Raw genomic sequence first — 16,934 nt, 5'->3', positions numbered from 1 at the left:
TCCGCCGATCACATCTCGCCGGCGGCGAAGCCAACCAGTGGCATATTCTGCCATTGCGGACGTGTGTACCCTCGAGGGACCTTGTTTGGCATATCGACGATCCCCATCGCGTAGTACGCTCTAGTACGCTTCTGAATTGCGCGCTGGCTCACACAATCCAGTGAACACGGAGTGGGCGCATCTGATGGGCGTGCGTGGACGACAAAAGCACCGTTCATACCGGTAGTTCCAAGCCTTCCGTGGTTTACGCCTCTCATTTCTTGTTCACAAGCAGATACGCGGGCGTACAATACATCAGCGAACATGCGGACCTCAAGATGAGATGTCGATGCCTTGATATCGATGAGCCTTTACGCTTCTTCTGCAGGTGGCAAACAACTGAAGATCAGCACGCTTATAGCCTTCGACAGCACGACTCCGACTATAGGTCTAGTTTATCCGTGTTCATCGGAGAAATACGTTCCCTTGAGAAGGTTAATTATGCGGTCGAGGAAGATCTGATCTGCTTGGCGGGTGCTCGTATCAACACATACTCTTCAGTCCGTGCCGAGGTAAGTCGTTTGCATGGTCTGCGTCGCCATGGAGTATGTTTCACTAATATAACAAATGTCAAGGTTCAATTATACCGAAATTACGAAGATATTGTGTATCCCATCTCTGCAAGGCTAATAACAATGACGGTACGTGCTAGAGCTGCATGTTTGATTCTGTGCTCGACTGAATGCGTTTGTGCTCTGGATACCAGCCGACTGAATGTCGTTGTAGGGAAGAAAGGCGTCTCGTTCAGGCATTTTCACATACCAGCAGGTGCGCACATGGTTGACAGGTATGTACTCACACGGTGAAGCCCAGATCGGCATCAAGGCACTGCGAGATTGGTGGTCGACTCGGATGACATACACTTGGCCTTTGTTTCGATAGACCTCAATTCAAAAAGCGATGAGCACGGCCAACGTCCAAAGTATGCAATGTCATCGGTCGAACGCTCGCGCACCTCATGATTTCTTGTCCGACACAACGGCATGCAAGGGCTGCGATCATCATTAGCGTGAGGATCCGTCGGTCTCAATAGCCCCTTCGTGTTATCACTCATACGCTTCTGAGTCCAAATGGCAAGTATGAATTGTCGATCTTCCCTTCCAGAATTAGCACTTGTCATTTTCAGGTCTGTCAACCGCGCGGTCCGCGCTCCTCGCTGCCAGACTGTCATCTTTGACGGAACGCTGGACCATGAAGGTACGTTCATCCGAGGGTATGCATGATGAAACAAGACGTCTCGTAGTTCATGTCGGCATAGGTGCTCGATACACTGGGTATCATGTGGTATCAACCAAGGATCGGTCAATGGTAACACGCGTGCCCATGTCGTGAAAGAGGCAATGGCTGCACAGCCGCGGCAGTGCTCGACTTGCAGTGCGAAACATGGGAAGAAGCCACAGAGGCAGTCTCCAATGTGGGCCGGTGCGCTTCTTGTGCTCGGGTGAATACCCAATGCATACGTCGTAGCTGTGTATGCCGACGCATCTAGAGGTCGCCCCGCAGCGAGGTCGCGCGAGGGCGCTCCGCTTCAGCTGGCGGTCTCTGTGTTAAGTCTTGGAGACACAGAGCCAGACATGCCTGTACTTAAACATCGGCTTGCTCGTCTGTCTCTTCCCGGTTCCACAGACAGTTTCTTTTTTCGTTCGCAGATTCTCCAACTAGTGAGCCAACAATCCTTGCAAGCTTCGACCAACTGATCAATGACTACTCAGAAAGCAGATCACTTGATTGTATTTTCAACATCTGGCCACGATGCAGTCCTTATACCGATCTGGTGTTGTTTCCCCCTCTAACGACAGTAGAAGTGATCGGTCAGTACTGATACATTGTCATAACTCAATTGTATCGTGCCTTACTCCGTGTTCTCTGCAGGCATGACGACGGAGGCAGGGAGACTGTACGTGGTGCATGCTACAATCTTAGCGACTATGCCGATCATCTTGGTGTGTGGTACTTATTCGAAGATTATGAATCGCGGCTCAAGAACTCTAATATGGCGAATATACAGGCTATATACATCAGTCTTCCACAGCAGAGAGGGTGTGCTCAAAGTGTGGACAGGTTTTCTACCGAGATGACGCCTATCGGCGACACTTGCGCGTAGGATGTCCTGGTCAGCGTGAGTTCCCTACTCGGTGATTACCATAAACGATTGTACTCAAGTCATATCTGCTTCAGTCTAGCTACAGGTTGATGGCGTGCAACATCGTCGGGATGATCATGCTGTAGTGGTGGCCTGAGTGTGTTGCGGTCTGTGGAGCTCATACTTATGACGGCATCTTTTTCCCAATGCTCGTTCCCTATGGGGTTTTTTTAATGCAGCCATCGTTTCACTGGGACTGATGATCGTTTAAGTCGCTCATTGGATGTAACACAAGGTATGGGCATTGCGACAAGGTACATACATCGTCGAGGAAACACCGTGCGGCGCGCGCTATCACAACCGGTACCATTCAGCGCTTCATCGTGGTTCAGGATCCAGTGGACCCCTCAGATCTCAGAACTTACCTCTTTGTTAAGTAAGTATTCAAACCAGACGTATCAGCATGCCCACTTTCATGTAAACACTGGCTTCACTTGTTGATGCAAAACGAATCGCACTGATGCTCACGGGATGAACATCTTGCAGTGCGACTAGCAGGATTACAGTACATGATGTGAGGTGAAGCTACTTATACACCGGATTGGGAGAAGTGCATATGCTACGGAAACAGGCAAAAGGCACGCGAGACCAAATATGCAACAGCGCAGACACAATCCCAGCTTGCTTCGCTACAGAACGAGAACGAGAATATGCAGATATCCTGTCGATCGGAAAAGAATCTACCACGGATCAGGTATCCCAGGAACTCAGTCAGTAGTATGTCCGTCATTCCCCCGGGGGGCAGCACCCGTCTGCCCGCCCGGGCTGTCCAAACGGGGCGCGCGACGCGCATCCGCCCCGGTGCCTGCGCACCAGAGGCGAACGCAAGCTTCTCGTGGACCCGGGCTCTGGCGGGCGACCCACAGCACGCCGCCCCAGGCAGCTCTCGTCTCGTCACGACACGCATCAAGCGCGCGAGTCCCGATCTACAGAGCACGGCGACTCGATTAGGGCAGACCACTATCCATAACTCGAACACACGGCCGGGCGTCGCGTCGTCACTCGTCAGGGCATCACGTTCACAGGGGCGAGGGGAAGGGCGAGGGCATCGGCGAGCGCGGGACGTTCGCTTGTGGGGGCTCGCGGATCACCTCCCCGTCGGCGCTCACGTGCACCGTTGGCGAGGACATCAGCAGGCGGTTTGCACCCGCGCTCTCGAGCTGGTCCTCGTGCAGAGAGTACAGCGACGCGGAGGGGCTCGAGGGTTTCCGTCGGTCCACCAAGCGCAGATTCGGCGGGGTGACACGTCCGCGCACACTCGAGGCCTTGCTTGAGTTCGTCGCCGAGCCCGTGCGCGAATGCACGTTCCTTGCCGCCCCTGCTCCGTTGATCGGATCTGGGAATTGCCCTGCATAGTAGGCACTCGTGCGAATAGAGTCGCGCGGTGCGTACATGTATTGGCGCAGCGGGAGGGGCGGCGTCGGGTCGCGACTGTCGCCTGAGCCGGAGGCAAACCGCTCGGACATGTCGAGGGCGTGCTCGATGTCGACAGTGCTGATCGTCGCCGCGGGGGACAAGGGTGAGCGGGGCGTGCTCGCCGGCGCGTACTTGGACGACTGTGTGTGTGAACGCGAGTGGCTCTGCGAGCGCGAGGCGAATTGCGAGCGGATGGAGGCAGCGTAGGCGGCGGGAGGGGTGCGGCGGGCGGCGCCTGCATCGGCGAGGCGAGTGTTTGGCGAGGTGGGGGATGCGAGCCAGAGATTCGGGTTGGTGTAGAGCGGATTGCGCTGCGCGCCCGTGCCCGTCCTCCCGCTGTCCGTCGACTTTGAGTGGGCGCTCCCCCACGAGGTCTGCATCTGGAAGTCCCACGAGGCGTGCACGGGCGTCGGGACGGCCGATGGAAGACTCGGGGTCTTCTCTCCCATTTGCGGGTTCGCCTCTGCTGGCGGTGCGGGCGGGTTGCCAGAGGTTCCATCTTCGAGTGTTGCTGCGAGCGCGGCCGTCTTCATCTTCCTGCGAGAACGGTAGATCCACACGCCCATTGCGACGACGATGGTGACGATGATTGCACCGGAAGACGCTGCGATTGCAATGATTGCACTCCTGCAGGAGCGGAAGAGGAACATAGACAGAGTCATGAGCTCCTGATGAGACATGAGAGAAAGGGCTTACTGCGAGAGTGGGGCAGTGGATTGCTTCGACGCCATAGAGTCTGCGGACGCCGACATCGACGTCGACGCAGTTGCATTCGCACCTTTACCCGTGCTTGAAGAAGCCGCGACAAGGCACGTACCGCTGCTCTTCCTGTTCCCTCCCACCGTAAGCAGTCCACTGGACGCTTTGTTGCTGCCATCACTGAACAGCAGTGTAACCTCTGTCCCATGCGCTGCAGCCATCAAGTACGAAGCGCTCCCAGCGGTAGCATCGTTTGCGGTCTGGTTGGCGGTAAAAGCGAGCTTGCCGGTGATGAAGGCGCGAACTGTGGGCGCAGCGGCCTCCGCCGTGTCGAAGTTCACCGTGAAGGACTCACACTGCGACGGGGTATTGACAAGGGAGAACGGGTTTGCCGTCTCATTCTTCTCAAACTGGAGGCACTTGGTGGAGTTGTCCGCGTCAATGGTGATGACGTCCGAAACGGGGCCTGCGGAGTCGCCATTGCCGTCGTCAAGGGAAGCTACGAACTGCGTACCCTGAGGGAGAGGGAGGAAGGTGACAGCATGGCCAGTCTCAGAGGTGTCGTTGAATACGGCGTTAAAGAGAGGGATGGAGAAGGGGGTCGAATTGAAGGGAACGACGGTGAGCTGTGGCGGCCAGCTGGTAGGTGCGGTTCCTCCGGAGTACTGGATTGTGAACGGTGCGCACTGGCTTGGAGATGAGAAAGTGACGAAGTCGAAGACGGAGAGGACGGGCTGGGGACCGAGAGCGAGGACAGAAAGGCCGACGAGGGCAGAAGGAGAAAGACGGAAAGTAAAAAGCATGGTAAGGAACGAAGGGGTCCTGCAAGGCCTGGCAAGACTCGCCTGTCTGTTCAAAGACAAACTAGGCTCGTGCGCATCCAGCACACTGGGCTCGAAAGCGCTAGCGCTGCGAAGAGATGCCTGCTGAAGACGGCAGGATGAGCGAAGCTGCTGCTCTTGGGACTGCTCACAGCATGGTCACCAGGCGGTCTGGCGGCGTGCGAACTCCATTCGGGCCACGCTTTCGGCACCCGCGATCAGCCTTTGCGGCTCTGACATTTCCCCACCGCCGGGAATCACTCAGATCAACCTTGCATCATCCATCGCTCTGTCGGTATCGCAGCACTCTGTGGCCAAGTCCTGCAATCGACGACGACGAGTTTGCAACCTCTCCGAGGGAATGCTGTCGCAGAAAAGCCTCGGCCGGAAAAGGCATGTCTTCACCGTTCAAACGTCCACGGAACGCGGCGACCTCGACCCTGTGACGGACAAGTGACGGATTGGCCGAGTTGCCACGGACGCGCTTCCAGACGCACCTGTCACTCATGTGACAGCAGAGCGATCGCGGCGCGCCCCGTGGGAACTCGTCGTCAGGCAACGGACGACACAGACGCGCGGGGCGGGGCCGGAAAGATCGGACCGCGCCAACCTGGCACCAACCTTCGAGGGACGCTCTCGTCTCGCCTTTGACTCATCCAATGCGGCCGGTGGCACGTCTCTCGCAGTGCCTGTCTCAAAGTGGGACTTCAGCAACGGCGCTATAACCAACGTCGTATCTGTGTGCGAACTTACCGGACATGGGACTCAGATGCAAGACACCGAATTCGATATATTCGAGAATTTGCCCTGGACGCTGGGCAGGGCCGCACAGAAGAGCTCGTCAGAATGGAAGACGTGTAAAGGCCCCGGGTCAATATGTACTCACAGCGTTCAATCGGAACGGTGTTGCCCATTCTCGGCGGCGTACGTCAGCATGTAAGCTCTTTGACACTCACGACGTACGTTGCATCTCTCGGTCACAAAGTATCTGAAGTAGGACATACCATGCAGATAGGCTCAGCGTTGTAGGCATAGGTATGCTCTCGAAGTCTCACGTTCGAGCCAATCCCTGCAAAGTCTGCGATACGTCGTGTCGGTTCTGCTGATGAGAGCAGGACAAGCTTAAGAGCGACATACAGAGGAACATGACTTCCATTGCTATATCGTCCTCATGCAGCGAGTAAAAAAAACAAGAAGTGAAATGCGGGATATATGCTGTACATGCTCGTGAATTGTCTAAGCAGCAACGAATTCGAAAAGAACACCGCGCCGTCTATAGATAGAAAGGGATGCCATAAACAACCGGCGCCGCACCCGTCAGGTATTTCAGTTTGCAAGAATCCCTCGCCTGGGCAACGGCAGTCACGACAGACTTCGCATCCGACCGCGGCCTAGTAACGCCCTCGGGAGTGAGGTGCAACTCGTCGAAAACCGCCTGCGAGAACTTGTCGATATCGCGGTCGGTTACGTCCCACAGGTTCGCAATCAGTGTGGGACTGCGAAGAATGCGCATCAATAACAGATGTCATCACAATGGACGACAGACTCACCATCCGGCCAGCATGTAGTTATAAGGTGTCCCCGTACGGTCGAAGTCTCCCATGTCTCTGAGCGCGCCTGACGAACAACCCCAGAGCATGGTGGCAGCGCACCGAGGGAGGTGCCTGATCTTCAGCGAACGTATGTACTGCTCCGCGCCTCCGTGTCCGAAATATCTGTAGCATCAGATGCGATCAGCCACACGACAGCGAATGCAGGTCAGGGGGGCTGATGAAGGATATGGTCACTCACACCACCAAGTCATTACGCGTCAGTGCGTCTACGACCTGCTGCTCGCTCGGAACTCTCCCGATGATACCGTCCCACCCCACCGCGCGCATGCCCTTCGCCCAGTCTGCAAACCGCTCCTGCGTGTTCTTCAGGTCCCCGCTCGGATTGAGCACATAGTACGCCTTCCTCGGGTCGATGTTGATGCGGTCTACGACGCGCTCACTATCCTGGCCCCGCGCGTCCCTCTGTTGTCTAGCGAGCTCGAGCCTGTCGATCAAGAAGTCCATGTTCGGGATCCGACTGATGCTCTGCCCCCTCAGGATAGGCAAGCTCTCCCACGGGATACCCTGCACATTCTTGTCGAGCACCAAGAACGTATGATGGTCGCGCACGGGGACCCTCCGGCCGCCCGTGCGCGCCCTATGCTCCTCGAGCGCGCTCCGGAGGTCCACGACGACCTGGTCCACGTCCACCTCCGCCATCGCGACGGGAACGCCGTGGAACTGATACAGGTCGAGCACGAAGTAGGCGAGGTCCTCGAGCTCCTCGTCACGGCAGTCCTGCGGGAGCGCCGCGAAGCACTCGAGCAGCGCGTCGTCGAGCCGCGCGCGCGCGTGCTGGTGCGTCTTGCGGTCCCGCGCGTGCGCGACGAGGCTCGCCGCGAAGAGCGCGTCGATCCGCGAGCGCAGCGCGTTCATGTCCTCCGCCCGCGTCTGTACGGGCGCGTTCAGCACCGTCTTGAACGCGCCGAACCAGCAGAACTCGATGTTGCCCAGGAGGTCCTGCAGGCGCTGGTCGAGCGCGCCCCGCGCAGCCCACCATGCAGCTCGCGCAGCCCGGTCGTTCTTCTTGACGTTGGCTGCGCCTCTTGTGCCCTCGTCGTTGAGTCTCATAATCTCCTTGAGCTCGTCCATGGCATCGCTGAAGGTGAGACGCTGGTCCTCTTCGTCCTCGCGCCGACCGCGAAGTGGCAAGCAGAACACCAGGGGCTCTCGGCCAGTTCGTTGGCGGGATACGAACAGCATGTTCTTGTCTTCAGTCACGCTGATGTTGATGACGGACCAGTTCTTGGGCAAAGGCGGGCGGCCAGTGGCAGACTGCCCGGACTCATCGAAGATGCTTGACTGGTACCGGACAGCCACAGCTTTCCAGTACTCCTTGAGCGAGGCTGTGCTGTCGGGAATTATCTGTTCGGGCTCGTCCTCTGGGTCAATGATGAGATTACGTCTTGACGGCTTCGGCGCCTCTACATGTGGTATGGGAGTGCCGTTCAGTGTGATTCGCGGGGGCTGTAGGTCATCGGCGTTCATACAGTCGACGAACTTGTGCTTGATTGCCTCAAGCATCTCGCGGCGCAAAGTGATTGACGTGGACATATCTAAGCAAGCTTGTTCACCATGTCACCTCCCTCGCAACACAGATGAAGCACGTACCTATCAGGCGCGCTACCAAGTGGGAGACCTCCGTAGAGCCATTACCGAGGGACGACTGGAGCGCACTGATCAAGGCGAGAGATATGGCAGTGTCTCGCACGCTTGCGACATTCCCGCGGTGAGCGATGAGGCTCAGGTCAGACCTGAGGGAGCGTTCCGCCGCGGACAAGGTGTTCAGTATCTCCCGCAGGACGGTGTTAGTGCCGAGAACCCGGTCACTGGAGATGCCCATGGGGATCATGATAGCTTCTGGCATGTCAACAAACACAGCGTGGCTTGAGTAGTTCGAAGACGTACCGGACTCGGCTAGGGAGCTCAAGAACATATCAGCTCGGAACTGGGAGAAAACATCATCGAGTGTCAGCTTCGCTGTGAGAACGCTCCCCTCCGCTGTCGTTTCCGATGTGGGCGGCAGAGCTGAGAAGCGCTGTAGCAATGCGTTGTAATCTTCGCCGGCATCGCGAAGTAGCGTGACTACACCTCTAGTTAGCAACAGGTAACATCTCAAAGGAGGCAAACTTACTATGTTGACGCAAAACTGCGGCGAGCAGCGCCGGTGCTAACGCGCCATCGGCGTCTTGATACTCCGGGACAGAAGCTCTCCGCGTTGCTGCGTTCAGTGACTTCCTGCAAGAACCTGTCAAGACTAGCTCATGGCGCATTGTCATAGGCATACCTGAGCGCGTTGGTATCGAGTCCAGAGAACATCTTGCCGAGCTCGTCAAGCATTGCGGTAGCTTCCGTGTAGAGCTGCTGTGCAGTCTGCTCGTCCGCGTTCTTCAAGCTGTAGTCACCTCTGAGGCGATGGATGTCGACTGCATCGGGGCCGCACACATTGCTCATGAGCTTAGCGGCCTCCATCAGGAACTTGCAACCCTCCTCTAGGCGGCCGAGCCGCAATGAGATCTCCCCTTGTCTAGCCAATGCGCGGCCGATCATGGCAGGCGCGTTCAACGAGTGCGCAAGCGCGCTCGCCTGCTGGATGAAGTAGTCCGCCTCCCTAGGAGAGCCACGGGCGTAATACGCCTTAACCAAAGCGAAGATGGTCACCAGGAGGCCCTCGGCGAGTCTCCACTCAGTGCCGTCCATGAACTGCCTCCGCTGGAACGCCTTCTGAGAAGCAAGCTGGTCCGCGATTGCTTTTTCGTCAAGTGGCTTTGGCCGACTTGGGTCCGAGGGAGCGCTGTCGTCCTTCTTCACCTCGAAGGGATTATCGGGTTCTGATTGGGGCTCCTTGGGTGGTGACGGACGAAGTCGTGAGATGGTCTCCATGGCACGGTTCCATAGGCGGAGAGACTGGAGAAGGCCATCGAGAGACGTTGACGGGTCATCCTGTGATCACGAGTTAGGAAGACAATGTATCATGAGAGCGTAAACCACTGACCCTCGCGTGCTGGATCATGGCGAATGCACGAGCAGCAAGTGCCGCCCGCTCAAGGGTGCTTACTCGCAAGCGGACCTTCTCTAACGTCGTGACAGCTTTCTCTTCTGTGGTAGACAGAGCATCGACAAGGGCCATCGCTTCACAATATGTGCTGGCACTGTGATGCGATGAGAAATTTGTTCACAAGTATAGACGGCCCGCCGAACCTTTGCAGCACTTGTCCAGCAGCAGCTAGCGACTCAGCGTAGCGCAAATAAAGAAGTGCCCGGATCTCTGAATCTGATTCTGTCCTTGGAGTTTGGAGTGCATGCGAGTATATCGAGAGCGCTTTGTTTGCCCGGCCTAGCTGGGAATACTCGTATGCAAGTTCGATCGAAGTCGCTAAGTACTCTGTCATTCATTTCATCAGTACAGTTCAACATGACTGGCGGGTTATGCGCATACCTCGGCAAGTATCACCTGCGCACTGTTCGCTCAGCCGTCTCGCAAGACCGAGCAACTGCACTTTGACGAAGATATGTCCCAGCATTCCAGATAGTTGCGCGACCATTTCTGCGAGGATTGCACCCACGATTAGCACAAAGGTAGTAGCCCAGTAGTATGGCTTACGGATTAAGGTTACTGTGGCAGGTAGGTTGTCGAAAATCGTGATGGACAGGCCAGCCTTGACAGGGATGACCTCCTGTGAGACCTGAACTGTGGCGTTCAATGAGATGTCGTTCAGCGCTACGAAAAAGTTCTATGAGCAAAGTATCTGACAGAGGACGCTGAATCATCCCACCTCTGCGAGGCCTAGGTGTGACCGGTGGCTCTGCTGCTTGCCCTCTCGTTGCTCTGGTCGTTCTCGGGATTCCACTACGTGGCCTGGTCGTACTAACCACCCGCTTCACCGGTTTCTTCGCTGCGGCTCGCAATACCTTGGAAGGGGGCTTCACTTGCCCAAGGGACTGCCGATCGACTGACAGCCGATGTGCCTGTTGAACCATGCTCTTGAGTATCTTACACGCTTCGTTGGCATGTCGAGCAATCGTGGTGAAAGCAGCATCGACTCCCATGTATCGGTGGGCATGTAGTGCGAGCCATAGATATGATGTCGCGAGTAGTCCAGTGCGGATATCTGCAAAGCCTTTGTCACAGCTTGGATCCTGCTTCTGGTCAACACGTAGTACAGTCGCAAGCGCAAGCGTCACTCACTTGGCAACTCAACAGGGCTCGTACTTGAGTGCCGACGTCTTCGGCAGACATACCCAGGACTTTCCCGCTGTCGCGCTCATCCCTGGTGTAGTACGACACTTCCAACAGTTGTAGGATAATCCTTGCCCTTCTGACAGGGAAGAGAGCGGCCTCGTAGACAGCAAGAGCGTGGCGAAGCAGTTGTTGCACGATACGATCGACGCCTTTCTTCCATCTACTCCCTTCCAGACTAGCGACTTGGCGCTCGAGCAGAGCGCCGACGAGTGCCTTGTGCTGAGAGGCTGCATTCGGGGAAGGGGAGCCGAGTGCGACAGGGTACCAGTGTTTAGCGGAGATGACATCGAGCTCAAGGAAGAGCTCGCATGCGCCCATGTAAGTGACTCTGTCCAAGATCTTTCCCAGCTGCTGCAGAGGCGGGGAGGCTTCAAAAACAGCGGATGCGGTTGACGACCCGAGTTCTTCACCCAAAGAAGCTATGTCTAGCGGGAAGATCTTGATCGCCTCCACAAACGCCTCGAACGCAAGCTGCGGATGTGAAAACCGCGTCAGAACGAGAACCCATAAACCACAGAATCCGTACTTTGCGATCACCGGTCTTGGCCTGACATACACCCAGGATCTCCCACCGGTGCCATAGCTGCTCCTCGAGCTGCTTCCACCCCTCCTTATCGTGTGTACCCGATTGGCCTTCCTCACGCGCGTCCTCGATCGCCGTCCGGTGCATGGCAAGTGCGAGCTTCCCCAGCGCACATCCTTCGTTCAAGAACCTGACCGCATGCGAAATCCTATCTGCCTGACAAAGTGTGCCCGCGACGTTGTGGAACGCGCCGGCGACGCAGCGCGTGTAGTTCGCCAGAGTAGCCGTCGTCTCTGGCGTCCAGCCAACCTGGTCATGCGCGCTCTTCTCGTGAGGATGTCGAATTACATCGAGGATGACTTCGGCTGTCGTGGTCGCAGCGTGCGACCCACATCCGACCACGTGTTGGAACACGAACGCTTTGGCTTGCTGGAGCACATCCCAAGCAGTCGCATAAGTGTCGGGGTTTCGAATAATCAGGGACGTGCGCGCCAGGACAAGTAACGTCTCCAGAGCCGGGGTCGCAAGGTCGGAATCGACCACTGTCGCTGTGTCATTCTCGACATTCTGTTGGGATGACCATGTGATTTAGCAAAAAATAGACATGGAATGAGATTGTACCAACCTCGCGCACCGCGTCCAACAACAGTTGACTAATCAACTGCAGGACCTTGCGTGCCCCCGACCTTGCGTCTTCCGGAAGAGATGCATTGGCGGCGTTCTCTTGAGCGGTGGGCTCAAGCACTTTGATGATCGTCCTCCTCAACCGCTCGAGAGCCCGGTGAACTTTGTGCCGCGCGCGTAGGGTCTCGTCGTCGCCGTGCCCACCTATAAGCGGATCCGCGTTATGGACGGCTGCGATTGCTGCGTCAAGGCGAGCAGCACGGTCCTGCGGAAGGCACTCTGCAAGAACGATGAGCTTGCGACGAGAGACGTTTATCAAGAGAACAAATTCACCAGCCCATCGCTCAAAGACAGCGGTCGCTTGCGTCAACGCCATGCATACTGTTGCGGCATCTGCGACGCTTGCTGCAGTTTCTGATGCTGCGATAGTAATAGTTGAGGAGAACGATGAGGACCCCGCATCAAAGCCCTTCCTCTGCCTGAGTTGCATGATACGGTCAATTGCTTCGATATCACCCATCTAGGCAGACATAAGCGTTCCCCCAGGATCATTCTATGCGAACGTGCCGTACCTGCTGAGCCCACAGAACCCAAACTTCGCAGAATTTCGAGAACCCCGGGCTATCGAGGAAAGGTGCGGGATCTTGACGCTGCCCAACTGAGTGCACCAAGTGACAAATCGATTGTAGAATATGCTGTATCCGAGATTCGTCGCCAGTAATGGGCTCAGCTGCGTGAAACCTGGCCCATTTGACTGCTTGCTCCCAGAATGTCGCGGGAACGACGACTCCAGGACGCGTCAGTACGAGGCATTCCAGGGCGTACATCCGCAGAGAGAATGCGTGCTGCATTGCCAGACCAGGTATAGAAGCTGCCTTCGACATCGCCGTATAAGTGCGCGTGAAGAGTGAGTCGTGATGCTTAGCGGGCAGAGCGTTGAAGTGCGGTGCCCAAACGAAGAGGGTCGGTATGGAGGAATCGTGTAGCATGGTGAGCATCGCGGGTAGCTGGTCCGTTCGACGAGACAGCAAAATCATGGAGTGGAGTAGAAAGGTAGCTATGAGGGTGAGAAAGACCTCGGGAACCTGCACGTCCCGTGGCGGAAGAGGCAGAGCTAGTAGCTGAGGAGGCAAGGGCTCGGCGGACGGCACGTCGTTGCGTGCGTAGAGGGAAGTCAGCGCTGGCTGCATATCGGTCAAAATTTGCACGGCTGCGACATCCTATTAAGGTTACATTTAGAACGGAACTCGCAAAGCAGCATGTGTTGACACGCACCATTTCCAGCGAAACCAGTTTACCAGCAATGCTCGATGCTGCACGTTCAGTATCCACATCCCCAGGGTTCAGCTGTCTCAGAGCTCGTAGAGCATCGCAAGCCAAGTTAGCATGCTCGTGTGCAGCTTTCTGGCCCTTCTTTGCAGGACCGCCGCCCGTCACTATCTCGGATAGACTCCTGGATACGGTGTTGATAGTACGCATTGCACTGGCTCGACGCTCCTCAGCAGTGGGTGGCGCAATGGTTTCCTTCGCTTTGCCTTTGGTTGTTCGCGAATCTTTGATAGTGAGTTTGTTTGCGACTTCATCTGCTAGATCGTCCGGGGTGGTAGTGTTCGTTTTGGTTCTAGTCGCTGAGCGAACAGGCCGCGACGTCGTCGTAGGACGAGCTCGGATTGATGGGGGCATTTCAAAAGGCGAGGTTAGAGTGTTGGGGGTCGAAGGGTGTGTCGCGATGGCGGGAGAGAGCCCGGTCGTCGTGAGTGTAATAGAGCAGCCACACGCGGCGACTGTCGAACAAACGCGTCCGCGCACTGGTCTCGTGATCGCGGGACGTGTGCAGTCACACTGCAGTCACACCGTGTAAGTAACACGACGCGTCCAGTTTACTCGACGCGTCTCTCTGCTCCCCGTTCCTCTTACCCTCCATCATCATTCATCTGCCTATCCAGTATGACCGTCCCACTGCCCAACGGCGCGTCTTTAAACAAGCATGACGAGTATCAATACCTTGATCTCATCCGAAAAGTCCTCGACGCGGGTGAGACGCGTCCCGACCGTACCGGGACCGGCACGCTCTCTATCTTCGCGCCCCCTTCCATGCGCTTCTCCCTCGCAGAGGGCACCCTACCTCTTCTCACCACTAAGCGCACCTTTTGGCGCGGTATACTCGAAGAACTGCTATGGTTCGTCCATGGCTCGACCGACTCGAAGTTGTTGTCTGCGAAGGGCATCAAGATTTGGGACGGTAATGGGAGCCAAGAGTTCCTCGAGAAGCGTGGACTAGGGCACCGGAGAGAAGGAGACCTGGGTCCTGTATATGGCTTCCAGTGGAGACACTTCGGCGCGAAGTACACAGACTGCGACGCGGACTACACCGGCCAGGGCGTCGACCAGCTCGCGGAGTGTATTCGTAAAATCAAAGAGGATCCCACAGACCGACGCATCATTTTGAGCGCATGGAATCCAGCAGGTGAGCATGTTCCGTTCCTGCCCGACCTCAGGTGTAGTCTGCGGTGCTAGCAACACGTCCAGACATTCCGTTGATGGCACTTCCGCCCTGTCACGTTCTCTGTCAATTCTACGTGCACCTCCCTCCTCCCTCTTCTCCCTCCTCCCCAAAACGACTCTCCTGTCTCCTTTATCAGCGCTCCGCCGATCTTGGTCTTGGCATCCCGTTCAACATTGCTTCCTACGCTCTCCTCACCCACCTCGTCGCGCACCTAACTCACACCGAACCACACGAACTCATCATCCAGCTCGGAGACGCGCATGTGTATCGCGATCACGTAGACGCGCTGGAGGAGCAGCTCAAGCGTAGCCCGCGTGCATTCCCGAAGCTGCGGTTCAAGCGGGAGGTGCAGGATATTGATGACTTCCAGGCGGAGGATGTACTGGTGGAGGGATACGAGCCGCACCCACCCATCGCGATGAAGATGAGCGTATAGGATGTGGGCTTTGGGCGTTCATTGTGTCCATACTCAGACAAGTATCAGACGAGGGTGTAGCTTGGCGTGATGTTGTAGAGTAGTAGGTTGGTTTTATCTCCTGATCTATTGATGTATTACATGACAGTGCCACCGCCAGAGGATGCATAGGAGCGTGGAATGTTAACTACAGTATCGTGAACACCACACCTGCAAGCAGCGTAGCATAGACAGCCACAAGACGACCTTCGTGTCCGCCAGTGATCAGCGGTGGGGCACTGCTCATCGAACTTGAGTTTGAAGGCTGATAGACTCTGATGGCAGCAAAGTCCCAGTATGCGTCCTCGAATGCCGATGGGTTGTAATTCACGTAATCTGCAGATTACGGTGAGCACTATTCTCAAATATACGCTACTTGTGCAAACCATGCAGACATACCGGTGCAGTTCCCAGGACAGCCGTTGTTGCTATACGAGCTTCCGGCCCAACTACCACCTGGACGGGTGATCGTGAACACAGAAGAGACTCGCTAGGTACGGAGCGACGTACAGAAGGTCAGATCGATAATGATGTTATTGCGTTTGAAAACAGATCCGATGTCGCAGTCCGTGTCGGGGAAGAAAGCGATTGGTTGTCCCTGTACGTGCTTGCAGTCACCCAATGGTTGAGATGCAAAAAGCCAGGCGACTCACCCAGTTATCGGTGTCAACCGAAGACGCTCCGGACGTGATGTCCGACGGTATGCTGCTATCATTGCGCGACCAAAACCAAACGCGGATATACGCCGCCGTGCGCTCCATGGCGTAGTAGCCACCACCGTACGTGTTGAAGACCTTGCCGTACGAGGCAGTATACGGGGCATCGACTGAACACCCGTTATTCCCATCTGAAAGCGTATCCGACGAGCTGCAGTTCGTCGAGAGCGTGGAACTTTCAGGTAAATCATCAGTCAGCAGCGATGATGCTCTTCTGACACGGTTTCACGTACTCACCCCAGTTGAGTCCTGTTCTCGGGCATTGTACAAGTTCCCGTCGTGTGGAGAGTGACGCTGTTTGGCGCGACGTCGTTGACGCCCTCCAGGATGTCGACCTCTCCCGAGCTCGTGCCGACCTGGTCGTCAGCCTCCCACACCGCAGGCCAGGTTCCACAACCCTGCGGCATATGGCGAATGTCGAATCTAAAGGAGCGTTGAGCCTTGGTCTCGCGTCACCGGAGAGTCGATGCACTCACACGACGACGTGTGTCCGGTACTGCGCATAGCTCTTGATGCGGTTGCTCATCCGCCCGGAGCCACTGGCTGTCAAGTTCGTGGTGTAGTCGGCCCGCATGATGAATGTGTCGTCAGAGGTGAATGTGAGGTTCTTGGCTAGTGCAATCGACTGATTGACGTAGTGCCTGTATCCGCGGATGCAAGTCGACTGAACAACATGATACCAGATACCGAGACCGTCCAACTTACACTCGGCCTTTGGTAGGATCCGCGATGTCTTCCCATTCGAAGTTTGTCAGGAAAGCCGAACCAATGTTCGTCTGGTTGACACTATACGAGCCGGCCCAGATGGTTGGCAGCAGCGACAATGAAGATGCCGCAGCTGCACAGATTAGTGGGAACTTCATGGTGTACATGGTGCGGGCGACGAAGATGACTGGTAGTATTCGGTCTGCGACTCGGGAAAGAGACCATGGCTGACACGGACATCTCTACAGTCAGTCAAAGACTACAGAATGCGGCGCACAGCGAGGCTGACCCAGGGGCCAGCGTGTTACCCGATCAATGCCCCTTCGGTCCTCAATGTTCCAGTCGACCTCACATTCTGACTTACCATACCAGTACAGTACCCCGAGCGATCATGTCTACATAGGGCTTCGCCCTAACGCGATAATAAAAGGGATTTCCAAACAAACAAGCTGT

At 56.2% G+C, this 16,934-nt stretch overlaps 4 protein-coding genes across 4 annotated transcripts; 1 reads left to right on the top strand and 3 right to left on the bottom strand.

Moving 5' to 3' along the window:
* Nucleotides 1-3,990: 3,990 nt before the first annotated feature.
* Nucleotides 3,991-5,302, bottom strand: C8Q71DRAFT_829215 (uncharacterized protein; the record flags this gene model as incomplete). Its single annotated transcript, XM_047926341.1, has 2 exons — nt 4,325-5,302; nt 3,991-4,222 (listed from the first exon to the last, which is right to left on the bottom strand). Coding segments are annotated over exons 1-2 (1,008 nt in total), but the record flags the coding sequence as incomplete, so codon positions are not given.
* Nucleotides 5,303-6,250: 948 nt separating this feature from the next.
* C8Q71DRAFT_353614 (peptidase family C50-domain-containing protein) lies at nt 6,251-13,844 on the bottom strand. Its single transcript, XM_047918029.1, has 18 exons — nt 13,376-13,844; nt 12,673-13,320; nt 12,434-12,620; nt 12,102-12,379; nt 11,480-12,043; nt 10,900-11,424; nt 10,487-10,850; nt 10,315-10,431; nt 10,150-10,257; nt 9,912-10,095; nt 9,706-9,862; nt 8,998-9,653; nt 8,845-8,948; nt 8,619-8,795; nt 8,322-8,567; nt 6,910-8,266; nt 6,669-6,833; nt 6,251-6,614 (listed from the first exon to the last, which is right to left on the bottom strand). Exons 1-18 carry the CDS (start codon nt 13,781-13,783, stop codon nt 6,392-6,394), a joined length of 6,468 nt encoding a protein of 2,155 aa, XP_047783215.1. The 5' UTR covers nt 13,784-13,844; the 3' UTR covers nt 6,251-6,391.
* A 141-nt stretch (nt 13,845-13,985) lies between these two features.
* Nucleotides 13,986-15,408, top strand: C8Q71DRAFT_739378 (thymidylate synthase/dCMP hydroxymethylase domain-containing protein). The gene is made up of 2 exons (XM_047922710.1): nt 13,986-14,567; nt 14,630-15,408. Exons 1-2 carry the CDS (start codon nt 14,048-14,050, stop codon nt 15,040-15,042), a joined length of 933 nt encoding a protein of 310 aa, XP_047783214.1. The 5' UTR covers nt 13,986-14,047; the 3' UTR covers nt 15,043-15,408.
* On the bottom strand, nt 14,913-16,922 carry C8Q71DRAFT_353594 (putative beta-glucanase from glycoside hydrolase family GH16). Its single transcript, XM_047918028.1, has 7 exons — nt 16,482-16,922; nt 16,253-16,417; nt 16,014-16,199; nt 15,714-15,951; nt 15,571-15,658; nt 15,460-15,516; nt 14,913-15,396 (listed from the first exon to the last, which is right to left on the bottom strand). The coding sequence occupies exons 1-7, from the start codon at nt 16,646-16,648 to the stop codon at nt 15,209-15,211; spliced, it is 1,089 nt and encodes a 362-aa protein (XP_047783213.1). The 5' UTR covers nt 16,649-16,922; the 3' UTR covers nt 14,913-15,208.
* Nucleotides 16,923-16,934: the final 12 nt, after the last annotated feature.

The sequence above is a fragment of the Rhodofomes roseus genome (genome assembly GCF_022264815.1).
Source record: "Rhodofomes roseus strain CIRM-BRFM 1785 chromosome Unknown C8Q71scaffold_3, whole genome shotgun sequence".
Lineage (NCBI taxonomy): Eukaryota > Fungi > Basidiomycota > Agaricomycetes > Polyporales > Fomitopsidaceae > Rhodofomes > Rhodofomes roseus.
Note: the sequence above shows the minus strand (reverse complement) of the source record. Positions and strands in the feature narration are given on the sequence as shown.

Bases quoted from the DNA above. Each gene is read 5' to 3' on its own strand.
- C8Q71DRAFT_739378 (XM_047922710.1), top strand. From the start codon at position 14,048: ATGACCGTCCCACTGCCCAACGGCGCGTCTTTAAACAAGCATGACGAG. The intron at 14,568-14,629 runs GTGAGCATGTTC...CAACACGTCCAG, and splicing joins GAGCGCATGGAATCCAGCAG to ACATTCCGTTGATGGCACTT.
- C8Q71DRAFT_353614 (XM_047918029.1), bottom strand. From the start codon at position 13,783: ATGCCCCCATCAATCCGAGCTCGTCCTACGACGACGTCGCGGCCTGTT. The intron at 11,425-11,479 runs GTACGGATTCTG...TCACATCCGCAG, and splicing joins CCAAGACCGGTGATCGCAAA to CTTGCGTTCGAGGCGTTTGT. The intron at 9,654-9,705 runs GTCAGTGGTTTA...TCGTGATCACAG, and splicing joins CCATGATCCAGCACGCGAGG to GATGACCCGTCAACGTCTCT.
- C8Q71DRAFT_353594 (XM_047918028.1), bottom strand. From the start codon at position 16,648: ATGTACACCATGAAGTTCCCACTAATCTGTGCAGCTGCGGCATCTTCA. The intron at 16,418-16,481 runs GTAAGTTGGACG...CCGCGGATACAG, and splicing joins GATCCTACCAAAGGCCGAGT to GCACTACGTCAATCAGTCGA. The intron at 15,952-16,013 runs GTGAGTACGTGA...TTTACCTGAAAG, and splicing joins GAGAACAGGACTCAACTGGG to TTCCACGCTCTCGACGAACT.